At 38.9% G+C, this 14,870-nt stretch overlaps 1 protein-coding gene across 1 annotated transcript in view; it reads left to right on the plus strand.

Moving 5' to 3' along the window:
- The window catches only part of Taok1 (TAO kinase 1), a 120,013-nt gene that overhangs the window by 77,770 nt on the left and 27,373 nt on the right, over nt 1–14,870 (plus strand). Inside the window, exons 12-15 of the mRNA XM_013016453.1 lie at nt 838–1,041; nt 4,168–4,302; nt 7,310–7,546; nt 10,191–10,319. Coding sequence (XP_012871907.1) covers nt 838–1,041; nt 4,168–4,302; nt 7,310–7,546; nt 10,191–10,319 — 705 coding nt within the window. The remainder of the gene's footprint in view (nt 1–837; nt 1,042–4,167; nt 4,303–7,309; nt 7,547–10,190; nt 10,320–14,870) is intronic.

A 14,870-nucleotide genomic window follows, 5' to 3' on the forward strand; every position in this document is an offset into this window, starting at 1 on the left:
TGACTTTTTTTAAATGATTAAATTTTTTTTAAAAAATGTTAACCTGACTTTCGCCCTGGTGGGCCTCACCTGCTGCATCTCGGACGACTTCGGCGAGTGCTGCTGCGCGCCGTACCTGCCCGGTGGCCTGCACTCGCTCCGCACCGGCATGCGCGAGCGCTACCACATCCAGGGCTCCATCGGACACGGTTGGGCGGCCCTCACCTTTTGTCTGCCCTGCGCCCTCTGCCAGATGGCACGGGAGCTGAAGATCCGAGAGTAGAGCTGTCCCCTCCTTTCTCCCCTTTTAAGTCCATGGATCTCTCCTGGCCTCCTGGGGCCACTCCTGCCCACTGCCCTGGTCCCACCTCCAAAAATACATCCACAGTAATAATTAATAATAACATAATAAAACCTGAAAACCAAAAAAAAAAAATGTTAACCTGTTGGCTGGGTGCTGGTGGCTCACTCCTGTAATCCTAGCTACTCAGGAGGCTGAGATCTGAGGATCGCAGTTCAAAGCTAGCCCAGGCAGGAACATCCATGAGACTCTTATCTCCAGTTAATCACCAGAAAACCATAAGAGGTGCTGTGACTCAAGTGGTAGAGCACTAGCCTTGAGCTGAAGAGCTCAGGGACAGTGCCCAGGCCCAGAGTTCAAGCCCCATGACCAGCCCCCCCAAAAAAAATTGTTGGCATCTTTGCTTATTTTTCTGTAAAATTTTGACAAATGTAGGGAATTTCTTTCAATAGTCAGCTAACTTTGTTTGTAAGAACTATGTACCAAGTCATATGTGTGTTAGATGTTTTAATCAAGAATTAAGAATAAAGATATTTTAATATGTTCTTTCTCCTTAGGAACAAGACCATGGTGTTGGCCGGACAGGAACAGTGAATAGTGTCGGAAGTAATCAGTCTATTCCCAGTATGTCTATCAGTGCCAGCAGCCAAAGCAGTAGTGTTAACAGTCTTCCAGATGCCTCAGATGACAAGAGTGAGCTAGACATGATGGAGGGAGACCATACAGTGATGTCTAACAGTTCAGTTATCCATTTAAAACCTGTAAGTACTTGAATTTCAGTGAAAAAAATTCAATTTTTATAAATAAATTTTTTCCATCTCACTAAAAGATTTCACTTGAAGTTTGACAAGCTTGGAATGTTTGTTTATATAGCATTACTTTTGTTAATTTTTTTTCCGCTTGGAAAACTAACATTTTGGAAAAACTAAAGGAATGGAAAATTATTTTAAAATCTTAGAATAAAAATATAAATATTATTGGGGCTGGGAAGGTGGCTCAGTGGTAGGCCTTGCATTCATGAGGCCCTGGGTTCGATTCCTCAACACCACATAAGCAGAAAAAGCCAGAAGTGGCACTGTGGCTCAAGTGGTAGAGCTCTAACCTTGAGCTGAAGAGCTGAGGGATAGTGCCCAGGCCCAGAGTTCAGGCCCCACGACCGGACCCCCCCCCCAAAAAAAAAAAAAGAAAACTATGAGACTTTTACCTCCAGTTAATTAACAAAAAGTGGGAATTGGAGGTATGACTTAAGTGATAGGAGTCAGCCTTGAGGGAGAAAGCCAAGTATGCCTTAAATCTTGATTCTGTCCTTAGCATTAAAAGAAAGAAAATAAGACAGAAAAGTTAGGTAACTAATTCTTAGCATTTAATAGAAATGCCTTCTTTGTAACTTAATAGCTTATAGTACTATATAAAACATTAGGTATATATGAGTAGGTTACAAATTATAGTGTATACATCTAGTATAATATTACTGAGCTGTAAAAAGGAATGAAGTTCTGATACATGCTATTATATGGATAAGCATAAAAAATATGCCACATGGTAGCACAGGCCTACAGTCCTTGTATATAGGGTGCTGAGGCATGAGGATTGTGCACTTGAGGTTGTCCTGGGCTACATAGTGAGACCTTATCTCCAAAACAAAAGCTAAATGACATATAAGAGGACAAATATTGTATGAAATATGTAGACTAGGTAGCTCCATATAGATGGAAAATAATTTAGAGGTTATTATGATCTGAATAAAAGGACAAATGGGAGTTTTTGTAACAGAATTTCTCTTTGAGGTGGTGAAAAAGTTTTGGAAATAATGATGAAAAACCAACAATGAAAATGTAACAAATGCCAATTAAAATCACTAAATGGGTAGCACATTTGTTATGCATATTTTAATACACAAAAGCTCTTAGAATAGGTAAGCAGTAGTGTCATTATTCATGTCAAAACAACTTTTTTTTTTTTCTGCTGGTCCTGGAGCTTGAACTCCACTGCACATTCCTGAGCTTTTGTGCTTGAGGCTAGAACTCTACCACCTGAGCCACAGCTCCACTTACGACTTTCTTTTCCCTTAAGTTCATTGAAGATAAAAGTCCCATGGTTCTTTCTGTCCTGGTGGACGTCAAGCTATGATCCTCCCATCTCAGCTTCCTGCGTAGCTAAAATTACGGGCATGAGCCAGTGGTGCCCAGCAATATTTTTTATATTCATTGGCAATACTAGGATTTAAACTCAGGACCTCATGCTTGCTAGGCAGAGGTCATACTGCCAAGTCACTCCTCCAGTCCCCCCCAAACATTATTTTCCTAACATTTTTAATGATTTTTTTTTCTGTAGGAAAAGTTTTTTTTTTTTTTTTTTTGTCAGTCGTGGGCCTAAACTCTGGGGCCGGGCACTGTCCCTCAGCTCTTCAGCTCAAGGCTAGTGCTCTACCACTTGAGCCACAGCCAACTCCCGGCTTTTTCTGCTTATGTGGTGCTAAGGAATTGAACTCAGGGCTCATGCATGCAAGGCAAGCACTCTACCACTGAGCCACCTTCCCAGACCAGATTATTTCTTTAGTTAGCTGATACTTCACTGACTTGTTCTTCAGTCAATGAATCAAGGTAGGACTGGGAATGTGGTTTAGTGGTAGAGTGCTTGCCTACCATGCATGAAGCCCTAGGTTTGATTCCTCAGTACCACATAAACAGAAAAAGCCAAAAGTGGTGCTATGGCTCAAGTGGTAGAGTGCTAGCCTTGAGCAAAAGAAGTCTTGAGTTCAAGTTCCAGGACTGGCAAAAAAAAAAAGAAGAAGAAGGTCTACAAGGAGAGGCATTAGTTTTTCTAATATTTGCAAAGTTTTTATTGCTTAACTGATAGATAACAGGAATATTATAAAGGTAGTTTTACAAAACTGGGTGCTGGTGGCTCACATCTGTAATCCTAACTTCTTAGGAGGCTAAGATCTGAAAATCACTATTCAAACACAACTTCAGGTAGTTGTGAGACTTTTACCTCCAGGTAACCACCAAAAAGCTGGAAGTGGACCTGTGGCTTAAGTGGTAGAGTGCTAACCTTGAGCAGAACAGCTCAAGGACATCATGCAAGCCCTGAGTTCAAGCCCCAAGACTAGCACCAAAATAAAAAGGATAGTTTTTTGTTTTGGGATTTTTTGCCTGTCCTGAGGCTTGAATCTGGATCTGTACTTATTTTGCTCAAGGCTAGTGTGCTACCTCTTTCAGGCTTTTTCTGAGTAGTTTTGGAGATAAGAGTCTCATGGACTTTACTGCTAGTGCTGGCTTGGAACTTCATTCCTCAGATCTCAACCTTCTGAGTAGCTAGAATTACAGGCATGGGCTACCAGTGCCTGGCAAATAACACATTCCGGTAACCTCAATGTTATGGTTCTAAGATCAGCATGGGTGCTATATAGTAAGACCCTGTCCCCTTCAAAATCATTAGCTAATTATTTGATTAAAAAATATAGAAGCTGGGCACTGGCGCACGCGCACGTGTGTGTGTGTGTTTGTGTGTGTGTGTGTGTTAGTGTGTGTGTGTGTTTGTGTGTGTGTGTGTGTTATGCTATATTGCTTCACTCAAGAACTCTTGTAATTTATCTTTATTACTATTTGGAATATTCACTGCATGTTTTATTATCTTTGTTTTTAATATATTGTTATCCAGCTTTTCAGTTTCATATACTGTGTGGGATATAAATCAGCCACATGTATTTGTGTACTGTTTTATGCACTGGAAGTAACTTCTAGCTGTTTCTGTTTTTGGTTTTTTAAAGTTGTGTCTTTGAGATTTATTGATAAAATTATCTTTTTCAAAATTGTCTTTTTAATTCCCTTGACACCTCAAAGAAACGCTTCATCTTACATGATATTGTCTCTTTGTTTGTCAAGGAGGAAGAGAATTATAGAGAAGAAGGAGATCTTAGAACAAGACCATCCGATCCTCAGTCTCCACCTCAAGTATCTCGTCATAAATCACACTATCGTAATCGAGAACACTTTGCAACTATACGGACAGCATCATTGGTATGTATTGCCAAGACACTAATAAGAAATACCTTTTTCATTTTGGGTGTATATTTTGAGTGAATTGGTACTAAGGTTTGAACTCAGGGCCTCGTCCTTAGGCAGATACTACCACTTCAGACACCAGCACCTATATTTTTTGTTTTAGGTAGGCTTAAGTATAATTATATCTTGAGCTGGGTGCTGGTAGCACACGCCTGTAATCCTAGCTACTCAGGAGGCTGAGATCTGAGGATCACAGTTCAAAGCCAGCCCAGGCTGGAAAGTCTGTGAGACTCTTATCTCCAATTAACCACCAGAAAACCAGAAGTGATGCTGTGGCTCAAGTGGTAGAGCACTCGCCTTGAGGTGAAGAGCTCAGAGACAGAGCCCAGGCCCAGAGTTCAAGCTCCATGACAGACCAAAAAAAAAAACAACTATATCTTATATTTTGTATTTGAGTTTATTTTCCAAAGCATTCATTCAACATTTAAGTGTCTCAGGAGAAAGCAAAATACTATGAGAGCTATTAAACTAAAAACGTACTCAAGGGCTGGAAATGTGGCTTAATGGTAGAGGGCTTACCTATCATGTTTGAAGCTCTGAATTCGATTCCTTAGTACCATATAAACAGAAAAAGCCAGAAATAATGCTGTGGCTCAAGTGGTAGTGTGCCAACCTTGAGCAAATGAAGTTTAGGGACAGTGACCAGGCCCTGAGTGCAAGCCCAAGGACTGGCAAAAAATTAAAAAAAGGTCTTTAAGACATGTGTAAGTCATGTTTTAGAATATATTAAACGCTGAAGAGAAATACAAGGGACTAAACATGTATCCAGATAATTTTTGATTCAGTGGCATTAAAGAAATAATTTATAAAACATAGTTTGAGCTTTTATAAAGTTACTAGATTTTAGGCACAAGGGGAGATGAGGAATGGTATTTTTACATAAGTAGAACTGGAAGTAAGAAGGGTAGTCAGAAAATGGGGAATGTTTGGAAAGGACAAGTTTAACTATTTGGCATATTCTGTTATTCCTATTCTCCCCAAAACTGTAATTTTGTATTATTTTTTTCATTACATACACATTACAGTATTAAAGCTGTTTTAGTCAGACAAATATGGCAAAAACAAGACACAGGATACTAGGGATACAAACAAATTACATTAATATATAAAAGGTACATTACTAGAATATATAAAGGGGGAGGAGGCTTCTATCTGAGTTGCCAAGGTAGGTAGATTTTTTTTTCAATCCTGTCCTTGTTGGGTGTGGGTAGCTCACACCTGTACTACTATCTACTCACAAGGCTGTCCCACCTAGTTCTCCTCCCCCTCCCCCCCCAAAGTTATAAAGTTCGTTTTTGACAACTACTTGTACATCTCATGGTTGCAGTGGGTCCACCTGTATCCCTATTTAAACAATTTGTTTTTTCCCTTCCCCTCCTCAAATTTGGCTTGGATTTTCTTCATACAATGAAATGAACGGACTTTACATTTTCAATTTGAAATTTTTCTATTTATATATACCTATCTTAACCATTACCTAAAATGTCAAATTTATCATTTAACAGTTTTCTTTATTTTTTTGGGGGGGGGTCTGGTCGTGGGGCTTTAACTCTGGGCCTGGGCGCTGTCCCTCAGCTCTTCAGCTCAAGGCGAGCGCTCTACCACTTGAGCTACAGAGCCACTTTCGATTTTCTGGTGGTTTATTGGAGATAGGAGTCTCATGGTCTTTCTTACCCAGGCTGACTTTGAACCACGATCCTCAGATCTCAGCCTCCTGAGTAGCTAGGATTACAGGCGTGAGCCACCAGCGCCCAGCTTTGGATTTTTTTTTTTTAATACATACTCATTAGCAATTGGAACTGAGTTTGATAATGCATACCTGTGATCTGGGCACTTGGGAAGTAGAGACAAGAAGATTACAAGTTTGAGGTTACCCTGTGGTACATAGCAAGTTCTAAGCTGTAGCTTGTCTCAAATGAGGAAAAAAAAAAAAGAGTATGGGGTAAAGGCTTGAATAGTTCTCCAAAGTTATATAAATGTCAGATGAGAACATGGAAAAATTCAGTACCACTGAGGATTATTTGCTTCCCAAATAGTTTTACAATAAGACCATGAAAAAAGTACTCATAATATCTTCAGTTATGTGAGAAATGCAAATCAAACCACAGTGATAGGACTGAGACAATAGCTCATTGGAAGAATGCTTGCCTAGTATGTACAATACCCTAAGTTTGATTCCTGTCACTATAGACAAAACAAAGTAAGATGCTGTGAGCCTGTTATTCCAGCCTCAGGGGAAGCACAAACAGTTCTGCAATGGTGAATGTCTGTCATCCCCAACAAAGCCCAGGCCCAATTAGGCATAAATTGAGATGGTACTGCAAAAATAATCAAGGTGAAAATAACCTACCTCAGAAATAACTGGAGGCATGGCTCACATGATAGAGTTCCCCTATCTGGTAAACATGAGGCTCTGAATTACGTTTTTGGCCAAGTACCACTTGTACACTTGTAATCCTTGCCTTTCAGGAGGCTGAGATTTGAGGGTTACAGCATGAACAGAAAAGTTCACAAGACTCCATCTCCAATTAACCAACAAAAAATCTAGACTAAAGATGTAGCTCAAGTAGTCAAGAGCCAGCTTGACTATTTGTTTAAAAGATCCAGTGGAGGCAGTGCCTGTAATCCTAGTTACTCAGGAGTTTGAGATCTCAAGATCATGGTTCAAAGCCAGCTGGGGCAAAGAAGTCTGTGAGACTCTTATCTCCAAATAACCACCAGAAAACTGGAAGTGGCACTGTGGCTCAAAATGGTAAAGCACTAGCCTTGAGCTGAAGAGCTCAGTGACAGTGCCCAGGCCCAGAGTTCAAGCCTCACAACTAACAGAAAACAAAAAAAAAAAGGAAATTAATTAAACTTCTATTATTAGAATATTATTAGTTAATAGTAGACTTCTGTAAATACTTATAGAGAAAATGCTTTACTTTGTTTTCTTTGTTTCTCTTGTTTTTGGTATGTCTAGGTTACAAGACAAATGCAAGAACATGAGCAAGATTCTGAGCTTAGAGAACAGATGTCTGGTTATAAGCGAATGAGGAGGCAACATCAAAAGCAGCTGATGACTCTGGAAAATAAATTAAAGGCTGAGATGGATGAACACCGCCTCAGATTAGACAAAGATCTTGAAACTCAGCGTAATAATTTTGCTGCAGAAATGGAGAAACTTATCAAGAAGCATCAAGCTTCTATGGAAAAAGAGGTGACTGATTCAGTATTATTTGTTTAATTTATCTTGTGTTTATCCTCAGCATTAATAAACAATTTTGATATTAGAGTATCTATTCCTAGCATCTAATTGGCTAAGGAAAAAGAAACATTTATTTTACTTGTATTAGACTTTTGGTAAATAGATGATACGTTAGTCATAAAGGAAGATGGCTCCTGTAATGTTTTTTCTCTCACTAATTTGTAAATGAGTATTCATTTTGCATTTGAAAAATTGATATACCTTAATATCAACTAAAGGGTCTGTGAATTAATAAATGTTTCCATTTTCTAATACTTGATAATTTTTTAGTATTACAGTGGGTCATTCAATTGCTCTAGGCTTTTGTTACCTGGTTATCTAAGACATTGATTAATCTGCCAATAGATGGTTTGATGCCTACAATTTTACCTACGCAGGAAACAGAAGATCAGTGTTTGAAACCAGCCCGAGCAAAAAGTTAGCAAGATTCCGTTTTAACAAGCAAGCAGAGTATGGTAGTAATTTTAGCTAGATTTAAAGCATGGGTGAGAGGGTCATAATCAAAGGCTAACCCAGGCAATAAATAAATAAGAAGACTCTTATCTGTCTGGGAATGTGGCTTAGTGGTAGGATGCTTACCTAGCATGCATAAGGCCTGGGTTCAATTCCTTGGTACTACATAATCAAAAAATAAAATTATTTAAAAAAGACCCTATCTGAAAAAGTAAAAAGGTCTGTGATTGTGGCTTATGTGATAAAGAATACTTGCCTAGAAAGCATGATACCCTTTTAAACTCCAGGACTGTCTTCATCCACACACGATAAAAAGCTATTTTAGGTTTCAAAAAGTCATTCATGCCAGGTGCTGGCGGCTCATGCCTGTAACCCTAGCAACTCAGGAGGCTGAGATCTGAGGATCGTAGTTCAAAGCCGGCCTGGGCAGGAAAGTCCATGAGACTCTTTATCTCCAATTAATCACCTGAAAACTGAAAGTTGCGCTGTGGCTCAAGTGGTAGAGCACTAGCCTTGAGCTGAAGAGGTTAGGGACAACGCCCAGGCCCAGAGTTCAAGCCCCATGACCCCCCCCCCAAAAAGAAAAAAAAGCCATTCATAATTCTCTGTTCTATGTCATGTTGTAGAAACTTAACTGCTTTTCTACTTTCCTTAAATTTATATAGCATTCTTACGTCAAGACAGATTATTATAAAATATACACAGAATATTTGCGATTGCTAATTGAGAGATTCAGATTTAAAACTTATCCCAGTTTGGTTATTTGTCAGTAAGTATTATTACTATGTGATATAGATTCATTTTTTTAATACTTCAGTTATGTGAAATCTTTTCTTATAATGTTTTTGGTATTTTTTCAGTTTCATTTTATTTTGCTGGTCACAGTTACCAAGCTCAGTAAGTTCACACACAGATTTATCAAAAATAATGTCCAGTTACTAGTTTGCATCGTTGCATTATTAGTTATCTTTCTTGTTCTCTTCTCTCCCAAAACCCAAAACTCCCAGAGTAGTAAGAAATTTGACAATGTAAGTTATAGTATAAATAGATTGATTTTAAAATATTATGAAACAATGTACAGATACTTAGAATTCTGATATGTGATCAGTAGGTATGGATAGCAGCTTGAGAAGAGGTAGAATCTAACACATTTAGGAAAAATGATTCATGAAACAGGATATGCGGTGTAACTAAAAATTTAAGTTGAGCCGGGCACTGATGGCTCACACCTGTAATCCTAACTACTCAGGAGGCTTCAAAGCCTCCTGGTTCAAAGCCAGCCCTGGCAAGAAAGTCTGTGAAACTCTTATCATATCCAATAAAAGCACCAGAAAACCAGAAGTGGTGCTGTAGCTCAAGTGGTAGAGTGCTCGTCTTGAGCTGAAGAGCTAAGGGATAGCGCTCAGGCCCAGAGTTCAAGCCTCATGACTGACTAAATAAATAAATAAATAAATAAATAAATTTAAGTTGAGTGTTAGCACTTGGGAGGCAGAGACAGGAATATCACAAATTAAAGGCCAGATGGAGTTACATTGTGGGAATCTAGTTCAAAAAAGGGCTGGAGATATAGTCCAGTAGCAGAGCACTTGTCTAGTACGTGCAAGGTAATTTGTTTAAAAAACATTAGAATATGACAAAATATTTACATCTGTTATTTGTGAGTGCTAAATTCATGAAATTTTCATTTTAACCTTATTTTTTAAATAGTCTATAATGGATAAAAACCTAGTTAGTATTTTCAAATTAATGAATAAATTAGAGGTTGTTAAAGTTTAAAGGTCAATGTATTTCACATATTTAGTATATAAGTTTATCTAGGTTTAATGATCTTGGTTTCATTACACTTGAAGATAAATATGTATTTTATTGAGGAAATATATTCCTCTTAAATAAAAAGAGGTAAAAACATTTTGACACAGTAAGAGATTGTCATTTTAAAAGTGAATTTCATCTTACTGGTTCTGTGAGGTTCACATGATAAGGATACTCAGAAACCTTTGTAATTTGATTGGTATTTTATTTTGATAATGCTTCTAGTTTTTTTTCTCATAGAACAAAAGTTGTGTTTTTTTTACTGATATAGGTTAAACTCTTGCTTTGACTCTGCTTACTTAATAAGTTTTATTTAAAATTTTTCATATAGGCTAAAGTGATGGCTAATGAAGAGAAAAAATTTCAGCAACATATTCAGGCCCAACAGAAGAAAGAATTGAATAGCTTTTTGGAATCCCAGAAAAGAGAGTATAAGCTTCGAAAAGAGCAGCTTAAGGAGGTACTTCTTTTCATAAAAATTCTCTATCAGTTATCTGTTTACTTATATTTATTAGTTCTCAACTCATAGAACCATTAGGATAAAACTTTCTATTCTTGTTTGTGGCTGCTAAATGTATATAAGACATTGATTACAATACATTAATCTGACTGAGTTTTCTAACTGAGTAGAATCTAAACATTTCCTTGAACTGAGCATGATTCATGTTTGCACAACTGTAATCCCAGCTAAAGCAGGAATATAGGGAGTTTGAGGTTAACCTGAGCTACATGATAAGACCTGGTCTCAAAAAAAAGAATTACAAAAGGAATTTTAAAATGCTCACTTCCAGCCGGGCGCTGGTGGCTCACACCTGTTTTCCTAGCTACTCAGGAGACTGAAATCTGAGGATCACGGTTCAAAGCCAGCCCGGGCAGGAAAGTCGATGAGACTCTTATCTCCAATAACCCACTCAAAAACCGGAAGTGGCGCTGTGGCTCAAGCGGTAGAGCGCTCACTTTGAACTGAAGAATGCAGGGACAGCGCCCAAGCCCAAAGTTCAAGCCCCATGACCAACCAAAAAAATTAAAAAATTTAGATCTTAGAGAAATATGGATTAACAAGGTGGTACTGTTTTTGTTTTATTTTAAAAATAGATTTAGTGCCAACTTTAAATAAAACTCTTATTTTTTTCCAAGAAAATTTCCAAGTACGTAATTATTCTATATGGTGTCTACGATAGAAATAATGTCTTTTGATTTTTTTCTCTCCCATACAGACTGATTGATCTTTTCAGTCCATGTAATTAATCACTGCAGTAAAATATTTGATCTTGTAAAATAAGAATAATGTTTGACTTAATACTTTTCACGTATGTAGAAATTTACTCCTGTCAGATATATGTCTTGCTGTGTACATATTGGTGTCACAAAGATATCATACACCTTACCAAGAGAGAGTCATAGATTAGATTTTTCCAGCTGTTAAGTGTCAACTTGAAGTATATTCCCACTGCTATAAATCAGAATTCAAATTCTGTTCTGGAATATTGAGTTTGAAAAGATTATAAGTGGATAGCTTGGCACTGGGGCTCAGACCTATAGTCCTCGCTGCTTAGGAGGCTGAGATTTGAGGACCGGTTCCAAGCCAGTCCAGGCATCAAGGTCCATGAGACTCCTTATCTTCGGTTAACCACCAGAAAACCAGAAGTGGCACTGTATCTCAAAGTAGTAGAGTGCTAGCCAAGAGCAAAAAGAGCTCAAGGGCAGTGCCCAGGCTGAGTGCAAGCCCCATGACCAACAAAAAAAATAGATTATAAATGGAGTTCCCAACCATATATACATGTCTTAAGAAAATATAATTGTAGCTGGGAAGGTGGCTCAGTGGTAGAGCGCTTGCCTTGCATGCACAAAGTCCTGGGTTCGATTCCTCAGCACCACATAAGCAGAAAAAGTTGGAAGTGGCGCTGTGGATCAAGTACCTAGAATGCTAGCCTTGAGCTGAAGAACTGAGGGACAGTACCTCAGAGTTCAGGCCCCACAACCAGCAAAAAAAAAAAAGAAAATATAATTGTATAGGTCTGTTACCTAGTAAATGAGATGTTAGTTTTTCCTAGGTTAGTCCTTTATGGATATAACTTATAGTCAAACTAATTTATGTTTAATAGCAGTAGTTTTAGGGAGGATGCATTTATGTTCATTTAGAATAAAGATTTCTCCTTATCACAGGGCTTCTGTACAGTATGTTGTATATATTGTATGATCTATACAGTATATTATTATGGTTATCTCAAAAAAGAAAAAAAGAAGAGAAAGTGAGTCTGTCCTAAAAAAAGAAAGAAAGACTTCTCCTTAGGCTGAGAATCCTGTTAGCCCAGGAGTATAAGACCAGCCTGGAATCTAGGCACTAGTGGCTCATGCCTATAGTTCTCGTTGCTCAGGCTGAGATCTACTGAAGAGTGAGGTTCACAACTGGACCAGGCAGAACTGGAGGTATGCTCAAGTAGTAGAGTGCCAAACTTGAGCAGATAAAAGCTAAGAGAGCATGAGAGGGCCCTGAGTCTAAGCTCAGTACTGGCACAAAAAATAAGGAAATAAATAAATGGAAGCAAGAAAATAAGCAAATAAGTAAAGGTGAAAATAAAATAATAACCCCTAATCCCTAGGATAGAAGAGCTACCAAAGCCTTCATGGGAAATTCACTAGCAGATGACTGAAAGATACTCCAGTGATTCTTTTTTTTTCCTGGTCCCAGGGCATCCCCAGTCATAAACTCCCATTATCTGGAGATGTCTCCTCATAGGACCACACTATATATTTATGCTGAAACAAGTAGAAGCCTAATCTACTTCAGACACCTAAGAATAGCACATAGGGGGACTGGGAAGGTGGCTCAGTGGTAGAGCACTTGCCTTGCATGCCTGAGGCCCTGGGTTCAATTCCTCAGCACCACATAAGCAAAAAGAAAAAAGCCGCAAGTGGCACTGTGGCTCAAGTGGTAGCGTGCTAGCCTTGAGCTGAAGAGCTGAAGGACAACGCCCAGGCCTAGAGTTCAGGCCCCACGACTGGACCCAAAAAAAAAAAAAAAGAATAGCACATAGGTTACACACAACTTTAAGATGAAAGAACAAAAACATTTTAAGAGTAACAATGATAGCCAGACATCGATGGCTCATGCCTATAATCCTAGCTACTTGGGAGGCTGAGATCTGAGGATCATGGTTCATTGAAGCCAGCCCAGGCAGAAAAGTCTATGAGACTAATTTTGGCTTTTTTTTTTTTTTTTGTCGGTTATAGGTTCTTGAAATCAAGGCTGGGCACTGTCCCTGAGCCTCTTTGTGCTCAAGGCTAATGCACTACCACTTAAGCCAGAGCGCCACTTCTGGCTTTTTCTGTGTATGTGGTACTGAGGAATTGAACCTAGGGTTTCACGCATGTATTCAAGCACTCTCCCACTAAGCCACATTCCCAGCCCCACTCTAGAGATTCTTGATGTGTGTGCCTGCATTATTCTTATCTCTCTCCATGGATACATACACATATAGTCTTAAGTACTACTGAGTTTTGGCTTAGTGATAGAGTTCTTGCCTAGCATTCATGAAGACCTGGGATCTGGTCCCTAGTGTCATGAAGAACAACCTTCAAAAACTCACGTAATGTCACGTGTTTGTAATGTCAATTTGTTATGAGGAATATGAGTTCGAGGCCAGCCTGAACTACATAGGAGATATATGTCAGTCTTCCTTTCTTCCTCCTTACATACATGCAGACAAACTGCACACAAAACCTACTGCTATTACATGCATTGATATGTTTTAAAGTTGTGGAAAAGCCTTTTTAATAATGAGAAAGATAAGTTTTAGTGGTTTCTAAAGGATTATCCCATACCTGATGGTAGCTGACTTGTATTTTTTTACAACTTTAGTTGAAAAATATGCTAATATTAATTAGCTTAGAGTTTACCTCATTGAGTGTACTATCAGGTTTTTTTTGTCTTGTCTATAAAAGTAGTTTGATATATTTAAAATAATGTATGGAAGTATTGGTTTTGATTTAGTGATTATTAATGCTGAAAAATAAAAACTATTTATAAAGTAGATTTCTATTTCCCATTATTTATTTTTCTGTTGTTTGAACTCAGAGTCTTGTACTTGTTGAGCTTGCTGGCTTGGCTAGTGCTCTACCACCTAAGCCATACTTTTATCTCTGCTTTTTGGTGGTTATTTTGGATACAGAGTCTTAAGGACTTTTCTTCCTAGGCTGATTTTGAGACATAATTCCCTCTCTGGATCATAGCCTCCTCCTGAGTATCTAGAATTAGACATGAACCACTAGCACCTAGCTAATTTCAAGTCCTTTTGCATTGAATTGCTTCATAATTTTGACAGAAACAGCACAAAGAATGTTGAAACCAGCCAGGCGCTGGAGGTTCCCACCTGTAATCCTGGCTACTCAGAAGGCTGAGATCTGAGGATCATGGTTCAAAGCCAGTCTAGGCAGGGAAGTCCGTGAGACTCTTACCTCCAATAAACTTCTCAGAAAAGTGGAAGTGGCATTGTGGTACAAGTGGTAGAGCACTAGCCTTGAGCTGAAGAGCTCAGGGACAGTGCCCAGGCCCAGAGTTCAAGCCCCATGACAAAAAAAAAAAAAAAGAGCCGCGCCTGTGGCTCACACCTATAATCCTAGCTACTTAGGAGGCTGAGATCTGAGGATCACAGTTCAAAGCCAGTGGGAAGGAAAAGTCCATGAGACTCTTATCTCCAACAAACCACTCAGAAAATGGGAAGTAGCAGTGTGACTGAAGTAGTAGAGTGCTTACCTTCAGCTGAAGAGCTGAGGGACAGTACCCAGGCCCAGAGTTCAAGCACCATGACCAAACCCCCTCCCCCCCGCAAAAAAATGTTGAAACCAGGGCTGGGAATGTGGCCTAGCCCTGGGTTCAATTCCTCAGTACCACATAAACAAAAGGCCAGAAGTGGTGCTGTGGCTCAAGTGGTAGAGCGCTAGCTTTGAGCAAAAGAAGCTCAGAATCAGTGCCCAGACTCTGAGTTCAAGCCCCAGGACTGGCAAAAAA

The sequence above is a fragment of the Dipodomys ordii genome, unplaced genomic scaffold (genome assembly GCF_000151885.1).
Source record: "Dipodomys ordii isolate 6190 unplaced genomic scaffold, Dord_2.0 Scaffold31, whole genome shotgun sequence".
NCBI classification, from domain to species: Eukaryota; Metazoa; Chordata; class Mammalia; order Rodentia; family Heteromyidae; genus Dipodomys; species Dipodomys ordii.